Below are 17,598 nucleotides of genomic sequence, written 5' to 3'. Positions count from 1 at the left end.
TCTGAAAAAATTCCCTTTTTGGTGCCATAATTGTTCTGCCCTCACTTAACACACTGACGTTTTTTCAGTGAGATCAATTGGGAAACTGAGACCTCACCTGGACAACACTTGTGTTTCAATCAGGAGAGACGGTTTTGATGTAAGAATACATATTTATTGCAAAGATACACAAATGAATGTAATGGTGATTTTGACGATGAGGCCCCGTTGTGCAGGAAGTATTATTCGGGAGGGTAGAATCGATCCGATGAAACCCCCTTGGGATCTAGACACTGATGGTGGTCAGTGGATAGTTGGGTCGGTCTGAAGAGGAGTGGTTTAGCTTGACCCTGGATTCAGAGGGACGGGGGGTGAAAAGGGGTGGAGGAGGGTTGCGTGAAGTCACCTGAAATGACAGCTGTCAGAGGGGGGAGAGCAGACTTAAAATATTTGGCAGAGCGCTATGATATGCTCTTCGGAATAGAGCGAAGTGATTGGTTAAGCTGGAGAGTGACGCCCCCTATCACTTATTGAGAGGAGGGAGAGTAGTTACATGGGAATAGTGAATAGACGGTCTTCCTGGTTGAATTTACGCAAGCTTGAGCTTCATTGGTCCAAAGGTACTGAAAAAATGTGTCACATAGAAACTGGTTGCCAAAAGTAAAAAGTTGCAGTCAAATTAGTTCAATTGTGTTTCATGTCTGGAAGAAACGAGGTATCAGCAGAGAAAGATCAGATAAGAAGTACAACACAGTAAATCATATATTTATATACAAGTCTATGTAGGCATCATTTAGTTTATATCTAAATTGCAGATTTGTAAACCTGGAACAGAAAATGAATATGTTTAACTATTTTTTTAACCTGGCAAAGCTTGTTTTCCTTCTGTTTCCAAGATGAAAATAAAGAAAAGGAATAACAAAGTAACTGGATTTTCACCTGTGTAAGTCTTAACAGAGGAGACATAAACAAATTGTTTAGATTAATCAACAAAACAATTATCGCCTGCAATTCAGGGCTATACCTGTGTATACACAAGTGATGGATAGTAACGCTGTCAGTGTCAGTATTTTCTTGGTCACAGATCTGAATAAGGTTTTCCCAAACTCGATTTGTCTAGAAATGTCCCAACCCAAGATTTTTTTTTTCCTGTTTTTTTAAATAAATTGCTCTCTGTAGTGCTTTATGTACACCTTTACAACGCCTTATCACCTGAAACATGAACCACATTTACCCTGTAGGCTACTCCAGAGGTTATACTGTGACAGACAGACAAACAATGAAATACTAAAGAAACAAAGAGCGCACATTTTAGCCTGAGATTGAAAAGAGACGACAACATGTTGTAATCCCTTTGGTTAGAGTTGCTGACAGGGGACAACCTTTTTCAAATGGCCCCTCTCTCCTGTCCTGTCCCGTCCCCTGCCTCGTGCCCTCTGTTCGCCCCCCCTCCAGCCCCTGCCTGTCTTTCTCCATACACTGACTGAGCTGTTACTTTGCCCATAAAGACACCTGCTGTCACAAACACAGGAAACCACAACCAGCAGCACCTGACCATCACTGAGGAACTTCACTAACTCTTACAACGCTGAAGCAGAAAATCAGGCTCACAGGACAGAGGTCAGTGGATTTTTGCTCGGATGATAATGCTGAGGATCCCAGGGCTCAGTGTCATGTGTTCTGCTGTCAGCCAGGTTTTTGTGGTGGTGTTGAGTTGGATGGATAAACTCTGTCTGGCTGGGCGATGCTATTATGTCTTTTACAATGGTGTGGACTAGACAATTGCTTCATCATAGCCTTTTGATGGACTTTTTTGTGGTTATTTATCAAGCTTTACTTTCATATCTCTAACAATATCTGTGTGTATGTAAGAAGGAAGTCTACAATTCAATTCTAAAGCATTTTAGATATAATCACTTTTTATTCATCATGTCTTTGTCAGATTAAAAATTCCAAAATGAATACCCCCATACAGTGCCAACAAATGGCTGTATACATAAGAGCTATCTTTAGCATGCAGTAGTTCAATATGAATAAATTAAGTTGTATTTGTGTCTCATGAACAGAATGTGAAACAACATTACAAAAGGCATAGTGCTTTTAATTAAACTCCTTAACAGATGATTTGAGATTACTTTGACCCACTGGAATGTTTCTTCAATGTTATCATCTTCTGAAAGTTACGGGAAATTTCCCAGAATTAAAATGTGAAGAAAATAACTTTTTACATTTTAAAATGATCTTTATCTAACCCAGATAAAAACAAACACTCACACTTTTAAGATAAAAAAAATCTAAAAAGTATACAAATCCTTAAAAATTGTAAAAGATAAATTCCATGATCTCAAAATCAGTCTAAATCATGTTTTACCATCTCAACAGATGTTTGTATACAAACAAGTAAACATAACAATCAAAAAAGGACTAAAACTTTAACATTTTAGTTACCGTCTGCTGCCTACACTGAAACCTTATTTAATGTTCCTCTCCTGTTAGAGAAAAACACTGAGACAAAGGAACATCGAGCGGTTGCATCATGATTGAGAGCGACAGAGAACTGTCGTCCATCATGCAGGAGCTGTGGGACAGTGATGTGAACAGACTCCAACCCGGAAAGGACTACAGGATCTCTCTGCAGGTGAGAGACACACTAACACATTTACAATTGCAAGGTCTGTATTTTAAGAACCTCATGTTCATATACCAACCTATTAATACCAACTTTCTTAGCAAATTGTATCACATGTCACATGACTAAATATATACATTATATTAAGGTATATAAAGGAATATATGATATGCTCTTAACTTAAACCACAGATGAGATAACAGAATCAATTTTTTTCCGGTTGTTTGATGTATCAGCTCTTCTGTATCACCTATATATTTTCCCTTCACTGTGGTTTGGTAATTGTTTGACACTTTGTTAGTGAATCTAGGTTGTAATGCACTGACTGAATGCTGAAAGTATGGGAGCATGCAAGAAAATAATTGTATATTTTTGGGAACAGAAAGCATTGACTTTGCATTGACAATTTGAGTGTCATTTTAAAATGTGAGTGTTTCTCTTCCTGCCTCAGGGCAAAGCTGCTCACAGCATGCCGTTGGAGGACCTTAACGATGGAGCAGGATCTCCTCTGTTTACATTTGTCGATGAGACCATTTTCAAAAAGGAGACTTTCCTAGGTAAGTGCATGAGGGAAAAGATCCAAAAGTGAATTATCTGTCCTAATGTATTTCCCTTGTTTCTGTGGAAAGAGGCTGCTTCTTACACAACAGCTCTGTCAGAAAAGGTTTCAATTGACATAATCTCCACATTCCACTGTCTGTTTGGTACTATCCTCCTCGTCGTTTGAGAAAAGCTTCTTCGTCGACTCTTAATCTCCTTATGACGGACAGCAGCATGTTTCATAACCTCAGAGCATGCAGAGTCTTTTGTGATGGGTACCGAAATATTCTCTTCTACCACCGCTGGCTTTTTCAAGACTTTCTCTGCATGAAAACTGCTGATACACATTTTTTTCGGGCAATACTTGTTTAGTGATGTTTTCAGTGTTTATTGTGCACCACGTTGCCCTAGCACATGGCTGTATAGAGGGACTGGTAATGTAACAGCTGAAATAGAGTTCACTTTGAGGCAGCTGCCCAGTTAAAAGGATTTATGCAATTGTTGTACTTTTTTTATACATAGTCTCCAGCAACCTGCTTTACTTGACTGTTTTCATTACATGTGCCAAGTGCTAGGACTGTTTTAGGTACTAAAGCTTTTATGTGCGCTGCTCCTCTAGCTTGGAACACTATGCAACATGTTTTGAAACTGAGCATTTTGGTTCCCATTACATTACATTTTTACATTACATTGCATTTAGCTGACGCTTTTATCCAAAGCGACTTACAATAAGTGCATTCGACCAGGAAGATACAACCTTTAAGAAAACAGAATCATATAAGTACATCAGGTTTCATAGAGCCAAACATTTCAAGTGCTACTCAACTGGCATTTAGAAAGCCAGCCCTTTATTAGTATATAAGTGCTTTGTTAGTAATTCTATCGCTCGAAGTGGAGTCTAAAGAGATGAGTTTTCAGTTTGCGTCGGAAGATGTGTAAGCTATCTGCTGTCCTGATTTCAATGGGGAGCTCATTCCACCATTTTGGAGCCAGGATAGCAAACCCACTGTCCCTATCCCTTGCATAATTTTAAAGCTCGGCTGGATGACATTTTATTTGATACCTGTCGTCATTGTGAATAGGTTTCTAATTTGCACCCCTGTAATTATGTTGTATGATGTCCTTTTTGTTTTCTGTTGTTGTTATGTGTAACCATTGTGCTGCAGGTCTCCCCTCACCTGGTTAAATAAAGGCTACAAACAAACTGTCCCTCACCTTGAATTTGGCATTTTTTGCTGATTTGGTTTTGAGACTTGTTCTGTATATACTGTACTGAGTTAGAGGTTTGCATTCAGCTATAATAATTGTCATTGTATCCATGTTCAGGACTGATAACAGAAATCCCTTTTTGAAGAGCGCTTGTGTTTGTTTCTACAGCCTTTATTTCCCTCTTGGATAACTATGTGAGTGACACCGGCGAGCCAGAAATTGTAACCCCTGAGGAGGTGGCAGAGAACCACAAATTCCTGGACTGCATCATTCAGTCACCCACCATGAAGGTACCTGTGGGAACAAATGGAAATAAACTCCCATCTCTTTCTCCACCTCATTATGGCTAATTTTTGCAAAAATAAACAAATGCCAACTCATCCAGAGTTCCATTTTAACATATAACAATTAAATAGATGCTCAAAATGATTGAATTATTATTAAATCATTACGTTTATACTAAAGGTTTACAGCCATGCTAAAGAGTGTGTGAGGTTATTTCTTATATTATACTAAATGCTAATATAAGAATGCTAAGATTCTCAGAATAACGCTGCTAACATGCTGATGATTAGCAGGTATGATGTTAATCATTTTCACTATCTTAGACAAACAATCCTAACAATGGCTTGCTAACAGTTAGCATGCTAATGTGAATGTCTGGACAAAATGTTCTGTCAATCAATCAATCAATCAATCAATCAATCAATCAATCAATCAATCAATCAGATCAATCAATCAATCAACCAATCAATAGGTTGTTGAGAAGTTTCAATCTGGAGCAAAGTTACATCCCTTAGTTCACATCTCAAGCATGGCAAATAAGTGTATGACAACATTTTATAGGAAATTCTCATTTGTTTGCAGATAGCTCACAAATACCTGGTGGAGAAGAACCTGTCTCCAAAGAATGAGACCAAATTCAAGGAGCAGCTGTACAGGGTCTGGTTTGAACTTTATGCGAGGAAAGGAGCCAGCAAGTGGGTGAAATTTGGCACAACACCTTAATAATAACTTCACCTGTGGAATCTGGTGCTATGATGGTAACCGTCTGAGTAACTGGCTCTGTGTAGAACATCCATTCAGCAATAGTACTATGACTGGAACTATTGAAAATGTGTATTGAAGCAAGGACAGAAAAGAAGCAGGCCACGAAACACTGCATTGTGTCCAAATTGCAACTGAGTAAATATGATTTATTGAATTGAATGGATGCTAAGTTTAGACTTCAAGCTAGTGCGCTAACCAGTAGTCAGTCTAATATCTTTAGTTAAGTTTACAGTATACAGTATGTTGATAACATCTATAACTAATGATCATGCACATGTTTTGGGCCGTTGCTTAGCCTCAGTTTATATTGTAGTCTTAACCATTTCTCAAATTGTTCTCATTTTATACATAGTACGCAATATTTTTTGCAAATTATACCTTTAAAAAGCAATGGGGACTAGTGGTGGCGACATGTCCCCAGTGTCCGAAGCTTAAATGACACCTATGCTTACTCCTTCCAGGCCAGACTCCTCTGGATTTGAACATGTGTTTGTTGGAGAGACAAGAGGAGGTCGGACTGTCATCGGCTTTCACAACTGGATCCAGCTTTACCTACAAGAGAAGATGGGACATGTTGACTACAAAGGCTACAGCGTTGATGCACATTCACCCCAGGTATGATGTTACTGCCTGTCTATTGTTTCAATTTAGATTGACCACATTGTGTCAACAATCTATCGTTATTTCAATATCTGTATTTTATTCCTTGTCAAATATGCATACTAATATATCTCCCAAATCTCTCACATCTCTTCCCCCCAAGATAACTTGCACAGTTTGTATTCTATTTCACATCATCATTCTTGCACACCTATGAGAAAACTCACATCCTGCTATGAATATGTGTTTTCTCTCCCTCCGTTCAGCTCTCTATTTGTCTTTCTAATCTGAGCCTAATGCAAATCACAGCACATATTTGGGGATTCAGCCCACTTTCCACATAATAGTGCATCATTTTGTAAAATACTATGTAATGCTAACAAGTAAGCTGACAATCACCCCAAAAACGTGTATATATACTGTGTATGTAGTGATGACTATTTTTACTTTTCTCATGCCTTTTCATGTTTTTTTTCTCTTCTCTTGGTGATAATTGGCTTATATACATCAAGTGGTGTGTATAACAAGTGTGAAACATTGACAGGGTGTTGTCCCATTCTCACTTCCTCTTCATCCCGGTTTCATATTTTCCTTCTCTTGATAATACAAAACTGACACCTTAACCATCATGAGTCAGTTTTGTCTCCCCTACATCTTTATTTGTCTCCTGTCTCAGGAGGTGGCTTTATCAAACAATCCTACATATTTCTCCATCCCTCACCATCCTCTTCATGTCTATTTCATCACCTTCCATTTATCTCTCCTTCTCTCACTGCAGCCAGATGAGAACAAACACATCCTGGCGCTACAGTTCAGCTGGAAGGATGGTATAAAGCCAAAGGGGAGCATCTTCGTTGGTGTCAGTCCTGAGTTCGAGATTGCTCTCTACACTGTCTGTTTCCTATCCTCGCCCAATGAGCGTGTCAAAGTCCAGTTCAGTTTTTATGACGTGGAGATTGTTTGCCACCACCACAACGAAAAGCACATTGGCACCACTTATCCCGTGCTCCTTAAGTACCGAAAACCTGCTCAGTAACTTGACTAGAAATTAATCTGAGGTAAACTTCTCCAACTCTTAAGCTTGCATGCAAAGTGTCACCGGAATTGTTGTTGTCTTTTTATTTTATATAAAGCTACAATAAAACCTTACAAGACCCAATTACATTTGTTCTAGTGCTGCATTTTCTAACTGTATTTTAAGTGAAATTGAATGTGTCATGTGATAATTCATGCTGTTTCATGTAATATCATACTTTTACTCCATTTGGTAACTTTTACTTTTAGATTATTCATTACAATTATAACAAACAGATTAATCATGACAATTATAAATACATTGGTTTATGCTAAATTGATCACCAGTGGTGATACCAGTGGCCTATATTTAATTAATGGACTTCCTCCACCCCTGATTATGCATGACTTTTTCTCATTATTAGAACATTTCCCAGCTAATTCTTCAGTGACGTTTTTCTTATGATTATTTTATTAATATCACTTTGTTCCTAATGGGGGCGGCAACGAGTTTGTTATGGCCTATGACGTCAATCGATATGCCAGCAAAGACAGTCGTCAAAATAGCAATAATTTAGAGGAAACGGCTGTTTTAGTTTCAAAATAAAAGCATTGTATTTGTTGCTTTGTTACAAAAACAAAATTAAAAATGTTTTTTATTAAAAATTATCATTGAAATAGATTAGAAAAAAACCTAATACTTCACAACAACAACACAAATAAATATATATACTGCTCATAGTTCTCCATCGGGATTTTATTTTAAACGTCTAACCGGAAGTCAGCTAGTGTATCCTACGAAATACTGTAACTTGACAGCCGTATGAGAGCACCAAGCAGTCGAGGGAGAAACAGGTTTCCATTGAGTTTACAGTTCGTACTCTTATATAATTTCCTTTTCGTTGGGTGTCTTTCTCTGTTGTTGATTCCCGGCCGTTCAAAGCAGAATGGCCGAACCGAGCGGCAGATATCAGCAGGTATGAGGATACTATAACCTTGCTAATGGATAACACGTTATAATTTAACATGACACGTTCACGTCAGCTGTATACTGTTAGATTAAATTAGCTCTTCCAGGCGTGTGGGTTGTGTCCAGTCTATGGTTGTGTCACATTCTTGATAGTGGGGGTTTTCTATTTAGGGATATCATTAGCGTTAATAAGGTACATTTTGTTATTTGTATTGGGTGTAGCTGGCCGTTAACACCAAGCTAGCATTACTAACTTGACGCTAACGTTTCCTTGTTTTTTTCTCGACAAGAATGTGAACGTGTTTGCCTATTGGGGCGCTTTTATATCTGTTTTTTTAACTGGATGCTAGCTAGTTAGCATTCTGGTTTAAGGTGTAACTTCATTCAACTCTTATCGACGACCCCCTGGCCCTACATGCTAATGTTAGGATGAAGCACATGACCTCCTAGTGGGTGTGACTCCCTTTTCTGCTGCTCAATATGTGGTTGATGGAAGTGACCATTAATGTGAAGATGCATTGGAAACGGTTGTGCAGTGGTGGAAGAAGTATTCTTTACTTGAGTAAAAGTACCAATACGTTAATGTTAAAATACTCCGTTTCAGGTAAAAGTACCTACTCAAGTAAAGTTCAGAAGTATTATCAGCAAAATGTAGTAATTCTCCAGTAAAATGGCCTCCATGTGTGATTTATTATAAAAATATTCAGTATATGTTACTTACATTTTTGCATTAATAAGCATGTTAGTCTTTACTCTACATACACAATGGATGTTTGTATTATATGTTGGATAATTCAATTAGTTTTTGTATCTTAAACGGTTAGTCCACTAGTTTATTTTTAAGAGATACATTATGTTAAAAGCTAACCTACCTAAGATTTTAAATTAATATATTGTAGTAAAAGTACAATATGTACCTATAAGTTGAGTCGAATAGAAATATAACGTAGCATTAAATGTAAATACTCAAGTAAAATAAAAAATACTTCAATGTTGTACTTAAGTACAATACTTAAGTAAATGTACTTTGTTACTTTCCACCACTGCTGTAATGTCAAATACATATATAATTTCCTGTAGGTGACGAGAATTGAGCCTGTCAGTGATTTTATTTGAATCATACAAAAGAGAAAGATGAAAGTGTTAGGAGCTATATTATCTTATCTTTATATGATTGATGGTGTGTTGAGTTTATAAACAGCTATTATTTTCCAGAGGTAATAAGTGCTCAATTAATACACAAATACACATTTCATTCATGTTTTGAAGGATTCATAATTACCCCCCATGGATGTTTAAGCAAGTCATTAAACACATTTCATATTCTTGCTTGTTCAGGTAATCTCAATGACGATTACATGACTTGCTGGTTTATGCCAGAAAAGTAATTGCATCAGTTGACAGATACAGTATACCACATTCCCCCGTTCTCTTCTAAATCTAATCACACCCATTTATGATAAGATTTGAGTTCCAGTTATCATAAGAAATACCATGGGAACTGAACAATGAAACGTCACAAGGACACCTAAGGTGTTGTTATCTGTAATTGATACCTCTGCTGACCCAGTGTGTCAGTCTACTACTTTGGTATGCAGCCCCACTTGAGTGGCCTCAGGGTTTATGATCAAATAAGCTTGGTTTGAAGCTGAATCAGGGGTAAGGGCTGGCTGAGCTTTGGCTGTCACATGTTTCCTACTTTTAACAAAAGAAAGAAAATGAGAAACATGTTGTAATCCTTGTAAATGTTCATTTCCTCTTTTAAAATGTTCAGATGTAATTAAAAACAGTTTTTGATGTGGGACTTGATGAGATTCTTCTCCTCTGTTTATTTTATAGATGTTTGGTTTGTGGGTTCTTTTAAGTATGCCAGGGTGTTGAGAAAATCACTTATTGCTACACAGGCATTTTAAAGCTTCTTAAAACATCTGATTCTAATTGAGATGAGTAAGTGCTGACACACATGTATTGTAGCCCTAAATAAACCAGGATGGCTTTTTCCCCCTCCCACAGCTTCCCAATGAGGAGGACCCAGAGGAGAGTCCACAGGCAGGCGCTGAAGCCCCCCCCCCATACAGCAGCATCACCGGGGACAATGCTGGTAAGACCCTGACTTGTCCAGATGTTTCCCTTGTAGGTCATTTACATCGGTGGCACATTGGGAAGCCATATTTTTGTTAGTCTGAACATTAACACGGCTCTATATGATTTCTTGAGATATTCAATTGTAAATAACTGTGGACTATTGAAGTGGGTATTTAATAATGAAATTCATAACTGAAGTATAAACTTAACAGCTTCAAAAGGATATATAAACAAATACACATGTAGATTAGACTTACATTTCTTTATTGAGGGATGTCTTGGCTATTTTTAAGTTTGTCCCCAAATTCCAATATCCTTTTAATTTTGGATCCGTTTCCCTCAATCTTGTTTTAACACACATTTCCAATAAAATATGTAGCCTTTTAAATTCGGGACCTTTACTTGTTCAAGAGCTTTTTTATTTTAGTCAAATTATATAAATACAAGTTGCTTTCAGAATACTTTTTAGTTGGTTAGTTGGTTGACTCATCATTGTTTTTAAAGGAAAGCAGGGTGATTTATTAACCATACCTTTTTCAGTTAGATGGGCACTTTAGGCCACTCGACGATGTCTTCTTGGCCAAAACTTCACACGAGAGAGCTTTGTTTTGATTGCGTAAGCAGCACCTTTTTGTAATCTAAGTCCGTTTGCTGGCAGTTGGGATTAGTAGGCTGGTCTCCACTTTCAGAGCTTCCTGCCTGTAGTGTAGTAAGCAAGCACAAGAACAACAATGCAAGTTTAATAGTGGCTCTAGTTTTGTCAGGACCAGTAATTTGCTGATGCAATAACCAGTTTGCTCTCAATGTATACAAAATAGAACTTTGTAATAGTGAAACTTCTTCCTTTTTCTGTTTGTGTTGTTTCTTCTTCAGCCTTCTTTGACTACAAGGAAGATGGGGATTTCCCCAAGCCTCCGTCGTACAACGTAGCGACTACCCTACCTTCCTATGATGAAGCAGAAAGAACCAAGGCTGAGACCAGTGTTCCCCTGGTAACCGGAAGAGTGAGTGTCTCACTTTATTTGCATATAGCCTGTGGTCTCACAGGCACACTCACACACATTAGCTTGTGCTCAAACACTTCCTGTGTTGTTTGCATGGAAGTGGTTAGCACCCGGCAATGGAACGTTTTTTTTGCCTTCAAATTTCGGAACAAATCTGAGTCTGCCTCTTTTTCTTTCCTACTACTGCAAAGATTATGTTGCTGTTCTAACAATATGATATTGATAAAGAATATAAGGACATTTATTATCACTCATATTAAAGGATCGTTTTGAATCGGTGAGCTTTTTTTAACTTAATTACCCCAGGCTTCCAAGTGCTCAGAGGTGTTAGCCTTCTCTGTCAGGCTTTTAACTTGCACCTGTGCACTTTGTACCAGAGTGTGTTATTCCAAAATCGGAGTAAATACTGGTTCAGCATTAGAAACAGACAGGGAGCTTCAGACTTAAAGACTTATTTTTCTGTACTATTCTTTTTGCTATGAGACATAAAACTGCTTGGAGAGATATCCATGTTCTTTTTACTGATGCAAAAGATGTGTCTTTCAAGTTTAAGTGTAGGCCTAGTTTTCTTTTTTATTTAAAAAGGGCAAAGCAAACCTGATGTGCAACCGAATGCCATTACTTGCATTTAATGCCTACACAACTGTTTAATAACAATACCAGTAATCCATCCCGCTGTGAGTAGGCTTAATTCACAAAGTCGTATCCGAGGCACTCTGAATTAATTATAAGAAATGATACGTTCCTATAAAAACGACTGTTTCTGTTAGAAATATCATGTGGAAAAAGACAGCTCCTATCTGACCTCTAGTGGTCATTGTGATGCTTTGCACCGTTCTGCATGTGGGCCACTGTGTTTGATTTGCTGGTGTTGTGTTTCTCTGCCACACACTGCCTTGCGCTCAGCAGCAGCTTCAACGCCCGGAGACTTTTGATGATGTAATTCGCAGTTCACTGGAGGTAACTGGGAGGAGAGTGTATGATGAGAGGAAGTGTATTTGGTGTGGGAAACAGCAGCTGTACCTACAGTGTTTATGTGTTCAGTCCACCACCCTTTTGTGTGTTTGAGTGCTACCTGGTGCTGTGTTAGGTAAACAACCTCTACTGGTTTCTCCTGATAGCCTATTGCATTTAACTGACTTTTTAATTAGGTGACAATGATAGTAGTGGTTTAAATGGTAAACAGGTTTATTGTGTTGTGGTTTTCCATTGTTCTGTTGGTTGTTTGTGTTGTATTTAAACTCTGTCGTGAACAAAGCTTGGTTTCCACCAAAGCTGAACAAAGTTTGCCTGTGTTTTTCTCAAATGTACCTACATCTCATTGTACACTGTACTTGTAAAATGCTAAATACAACATTGTGAGTTGGTTAAATCAATCTTAAAAACTAAAAATGTCGCTTATTCTATCTCAGGATGAAGACTTTGTGGCCAGAGACGACTTTGAAGACGCTGATCAGCTGAGGATAGGAAATGATGGCATCTTCATGCTCACTTTTTTCAGTTAGTTGACCCACTGTTTGTCTCTTTCTTTTGTTCACCCAACCTTATTCATCTACAGTTTTTCTACTTTGATCAAAAAGAAAATTGGGATGACATGACTTACTCTTTCTTTTCCCTTTATTCTTTGTCCAGTGGCATTCCTGTTCAACTGGATCGGCTTCTTCCTGTCTTTCTGTCTGACCACTTCAGCAGCGGGACGCTACGGTGCCATCTCAGGCTTTGGCCTCTCCCTCATTAAATGGATCCTCATTGTCCGGGTACAACACAGACACTCAAACACAGCACACGTACAAACACGGAAAATGTGACTTAAAATACAATCAATTATTCAGAAGCCTGGTATATTTGTGTTGTTTTTGTCATGGTTCGCTTTTTGACACTGCTTAGTTCTCTTGGGAAGTACACTGCTTTCTTCATTCACTGTTAAAATACAGGTCTCATTAGAGTGAGACCAGTGAAGGCCGTATTTATTCTAACCACTACTTTGTATCGTCCTGTTGGCTTTCTAGTTCTCCACATACTTCCCTGGTTACTTTGACGGACAGTATTGGCTGTGGTGGGTGTTCCTGGTCATGGGTAAGTAGCAAAACTCCGATTTTAATAAAATTCAAAAAGAGAATCAAATGCTTACGTTTGGCTTGTGACACGTTTCTGTTCTCTGGAGCTCCATTGCATTAGTGTTGAGGTGTCGATAAAGACTGTCATTTACCGTATAGGAGAGAAAGTGTTTTTCACCAAAGTAATAAATATTAATCAAAATGTAATCTTACGAATTGATTGAATAATTTTGTGTATGTTATCTTATTACCACCCTTATTATATAGACAACTGTTTGTATTTCATCAGTTTAATTTATTCAAAATTAATTTCCTCCTAAAACAAAGCACAATAGTTGCAGAATTTCTCCAAAATTAATCCAGAATGCATTTGCAACTTTATAAACAAAATGTTTCACGCTGATCTTTGCTGAAGTGCAGTATCGAACCCTTCTTTGCTTACGTTAAGTTCTAGTTGTTCCGTAGAGCACATCAAACGGTGTCTGACTGTCCCTTTCTCTGTGCTTTTCAGGCTTTTTGCTCTTCCTTCGAGGATTCATCAACTACGCCAGGATCCGCAAGATGGCTGACACCTTCTCCACCCTGCCCCGCACCCGAGTCCTCTTCATTTACTAAACCCTCAATCCATCAGATTTCCATCGTTATTTGTTTTTCTCCTTTTCCTTGAAACATGCGGTCTGGCTTTCTCCATTCAAGAAGGCAGAAAATAACATTTTTTTTTTAAACCTCTGATTATATGATTTGGACAGTACATCTTTTGTCTCCTCTTGGTGTGAAATAGTGACTGCTGAGAAATCAGTAAAAATCCTTCAGTTGTTAGTGGTGAACTGTCAAGTGCTATTTGCAGTTATGAAGTGTGTGCTGATAAATGAATGCCTTATTTACTGCCTGTTGGTAGCAGCAGTGGGCACTTGCTCCTGTTTAACCTCCAGGGGGCAGTCTTGTTTGTGTTATCTTTCTACCAGAAGATGTTTTGTTTTTTCTCAGCCCATGGGGCAGTGGGTCATTTTGGTATTATGGTTTGATTTACGCAGTGTGTAACAATATTTGAAGTTTAATGTGCATATAATCCTTCTGACCAATGATTTTTGTCCCTTGTGAATTAGTGTAACATTCAGGTAATACGAGACTGAAAAGGGAAATCATTAGATGTTTGGGTTCTTGGGCTACAAAGTTATTAATGTATTAAAGAGCACGGGAGCCAGGTTTCCCCGCCTAGAGCCTTTATTCCACATGTATTTAGGAATTACTACCTACTAATCAAGAGTGTTGTTTCCCTATGGATAAAACATGTATGTCAGCGGACATGTAAAGCTGAAAATATAGAGTGATATTGATTAAAAAAGCTTCTAGTTACGAGATTCAAATGTGCAAATAGACATAATAAAATTGTTAAATAAATGATTCCGACACCCTATCTTAGTCATCCCAATGGTTTCCAATGAGGAAATAATTACCGTATTGCCAGATGTGATTTAAAAACCCTCCCCTGTGAAGAGGAAGGGATGTATGATCTTTTCCTTTGATGTTACAATGAAATATCAAAAGTCATTCTGTTCCCGTTTACTCTCATTCTAGTGGAAGCAGAAACACTTTATTTTTTTTTACAGCAATTTTAAATTATCTTGCTTGGAAAATGTTTTGAAATAAACTGTAAAAGGACATGTTTTGTTGAGCTTTTATCAAATGACATGTAGCTTCCAGTTTAAAAAAAGTACATGATATAACAGGCATTTCAATTTAGCAAGCTCAGAAATCAGATAAATTAAATAGATAGGTTTGATAATAATGAAAAGAGGAGCTTTTTCTCTTACTGCTTGATTTTGTTTAACATTGACATACAAACATTTCCTTCAAATTTTCCATGCTGTGGTGTGTCTATTTTAGATATATAAGTTTTTAAAGCAAAAGAATCTGAAAATAAAAGCTGAAGGATCATTAAGACTGAAACAGCTAAATCAGACAGATGTCAAGACATTTCATAAAGTATATATCGTTTAAGTGGATGATTCATTGTTTTCAGACTACATTTTTTATTTTTTTATATTTTTTTTTATTGAGTCAGGCACAATGAGTTTACATTTATACAGTCAATATATATATATATATATATATTTTTGTTTCCCTTTCCCCCCCTCCCGGTCCTAGCTGGTAAATTAAATAACTAACTAAATAAAATAGATACATGTATAGGTGAAAGTAATGTAGAAGATAATATTAAAAGAAACTGTATAGATAAGGGAATAAAGAATAGTAACAGTACCCATATACTCACATATGTATACCCACATATACACATACATGTGTGTACATACCCACACACATGTACACATGCACATACATACACATACCTACATACATACATACATGTATACAAAGACAAAACAAATAAATAATATTAAAAAAATTAATATAAAAAAAAACAAACAGATAAAAAGAGACACTTTCATTTAGTCTGTTTTTAGACAAAATGTAAACCTTACATGACCTAAATAAAAAAAAAAGCTTCCATGTTCTGTATTTTACACCAACGTTTGGCCAGCATGTGGAGGCTAGAGAAAGGTGGACATCCAACAGTCCTCAGAGAGGAAGCTGAGCTGACCACGATGTTCATTTACTGACATACTTTTAGCCATGCTAAATTTAACACACAGGAGACGTGTGTGTGTACATAGTGAGATGATTTACTGGTGGTGGCTAATTATACATGTCAGCAGTTGGAGCAGGAAGTTAAGGTCCCTCCACCTGGAAGACATGTCACACCAACTGAACCTGTCTCTTTGGTTTTACTGAAACTTTTACTGTCGCATAGTGTCACATCATCCTGGTTGGATATTGGCCTCTGGTGGTGCTCAGTTTACATGACTTTAGCTCCATTCAGGTCATCTTTCACAGGGCACAGAGGGGGAAATGTCACTCTTAATTCACAAAAAATTATCATATTACATCATGTAATAGAGCGTTCCCAAGAGAAGCACATAGAAGCCAGAGCGATCCAGATGTTCATGCTTGGGTTGATCCATTCTAAATGATATTAATTGTAAACTCATGCCAGGGGGTCAATCATTTTGAGAAGGGCAGTTTGTGTGATTTGATGACAGGAAACTGACTGCAAACTGAAAGGCAACTGTTTAATTTTTTTTAACAAATAATTTTCTTCCATTTAAACTATAGATCCTTTACTTCTATGTTGCAGCACCACTGGTCCTTTTTTAAAATCAGATTTCCTGAAGTCATTTCTTCTTTTGCGCTTTGCACTTTGGGAAAAACAGAAACAGCTGTTGGTCAGAAATCACAGATGTTCAGCGGCTCTGAGGTTGAAAATGTGAACTTCCAACCGTCTCAGATTTTGGAAACTAATAACTCAAGTATTTTTTCGGTTCATTTTTCCAATTTTGCTCCGTACAAAAGTGGGAGAGAGTAAGAGACAAATAGAGTAGAGGTTATTCTCCAGACCATCAACACCAGTCCACTGAACCACCACGTCACCAGATGACCTTGGAAAAACAAACTTCATTTTGCCAGGTGCGGACGGGTTTAATTGCTGACAGTGTTTCAGCTGTAAATTCTGGCAAGGCACACAAACAATCAAATTCCTTATCATGCAAATCTTCCACAGATTCAGCCTCAGACCACTTCCCTCTGTAAAGTCATTCCTGCTCTGCTTCAGCAGGGTCACACAGTCCAGGTGTTCTCCTTATCCAGATGTCATTCATAAAATTACTCCATTGTGCCAAGAGCTGTCTGTGTCTTGTCAGCTGCCCTCGATTTACAGAGACGGAAGTATTTCTTTGAGTAATTGATGGGAATTATGTGTGCTAGCCAAGTGCCTGCACTGCTTGCATGTTTTAGCTATCAAAAGATAAGAGGAGCCTTTTTGATTTACAGTGAGCCTGGGAGTGAGCCATCTTTCCAAAGAGAAGTGCTTTGGCTTTCTGGCTTTTGTAAAACAGACTTTTGGTTCAAACTTTTTGGATTTACCATAGTCGATAAAGTAGTACAATATGTTTCGGACTTCCTTTTGCCTGAGATACGACTCAAGTTTGTTCAGAGATTTAGTTTTTTAAGGGCTTATCAGACAGGTATATGGTGCACTGTAGACTAGTTCAAAAATGATTTGGCCCCAATTCGACTGCATCATTAAAAAAACCGATTGATTTACTAACAAATTCACTATTTGAGAATAAGACTTTTCACGGCAGACATTTTGACTTGCCATTGAATGAAAGGCCCAGCTGTTAACAATAAAACTAAAGATGGCTCTATTGTATTAAAATGTCCCAGTAATGACAGTGAGCCAAGCATGCAAAATGTCAGGGCCATAAATCTTAAACAACTTTTGCAATCATTAATTGTATTATTAACATCTATTTCTCTTACTGTGATATGTCAAAATGTCTTCCACAAAGAATACCTACTTTTAATGCCTCTAAAAATAGCTCTGAGTGATAATCTTTTCGT

At 37.6% G+C, this 17,598-nt stretch overlaps 2 protein-coding genes across 3 annotated transcripts; both read left to right on the top strand.

Moving 5' to 3' along the window:
* Positions 1-117: 117 nt before the first annotated feature.
* On the top strand, positions 118-7,043 carry endou2 (endonuclease, polyU-specific 2; the record flags this gene model as incomplete). Its single annotated transcript, XM_079648701.1, has 6 exons — positions 118-2,617; positions 3,060-3,165; positions 4,526-4,647; positions 5,225-5,337; positions 5,869-6,022; positions 6,786-7,043. Exons 1-6 carry the CDS (start codon positions 2,516-2,518, stop codon positions 7,041-7,043), a joined length of 855 nt encoding a protein of 284 aa, XP_079504827.1. The 5' UTR covers positions 118-2,515.
* A 779-nt stretch (positions 7,044-7,822) lies between these two features.
* Positions 7,823-14,801, top strand: ndfip1l (Nedd4 family interacting protein 1, like). 2 transcript variants are annotated; one of them, XM_079647869.1, is made up of 8 exons: positions 7,823-7,998; positions 10,005-10,092; positions 10,950-11,080; positions 11,990-12,040; positions 12,493-12,580; positions 12,713-12,837; positions 13,090-13,156; positions 13,649-14,801. In XM_079647869.1, the coding sequence occupies exons 1-8, from the start codon at positions 7,969-7,971 to the stop codon at positions 13,750-13,752; spliced, it is 684 nt and encodes a 227-aa protein (XP_079503995.1). In that variant the 5' UTR covers positions 7,823-7,968; the 3' UTR covers positions 13,753-14,801. The 2 variants fall into 2 exon arrangements, with proteins under 2 accessions (XP_079503995.1, XP_079503996.1); XM_079647870.1 differs by lacking the exon at positions 11,990-12,040 and having other exon boundaries at positions 7,827-7,998.
* The last annotated feature ends 2,797 nt before the right edge of the window (positions 14,802-17,598 follow it).

The sequence above is a fragment of the Notothenia rossii genome, assembly GCF_949606895.1.
Source record: "Notothenia rossii genome assembly, chromosome: 9".
In the NCBI taxonomy this organism is placed as follows: Eukaryota; Metazoa; Chordata; class Actinopteri; order Perciformes; family Nototheniidae; genus Notothenia; species Notothenia rossii.
This window is presented reverse-complemented; position numbering and strand designations above follow the sequence as displayed.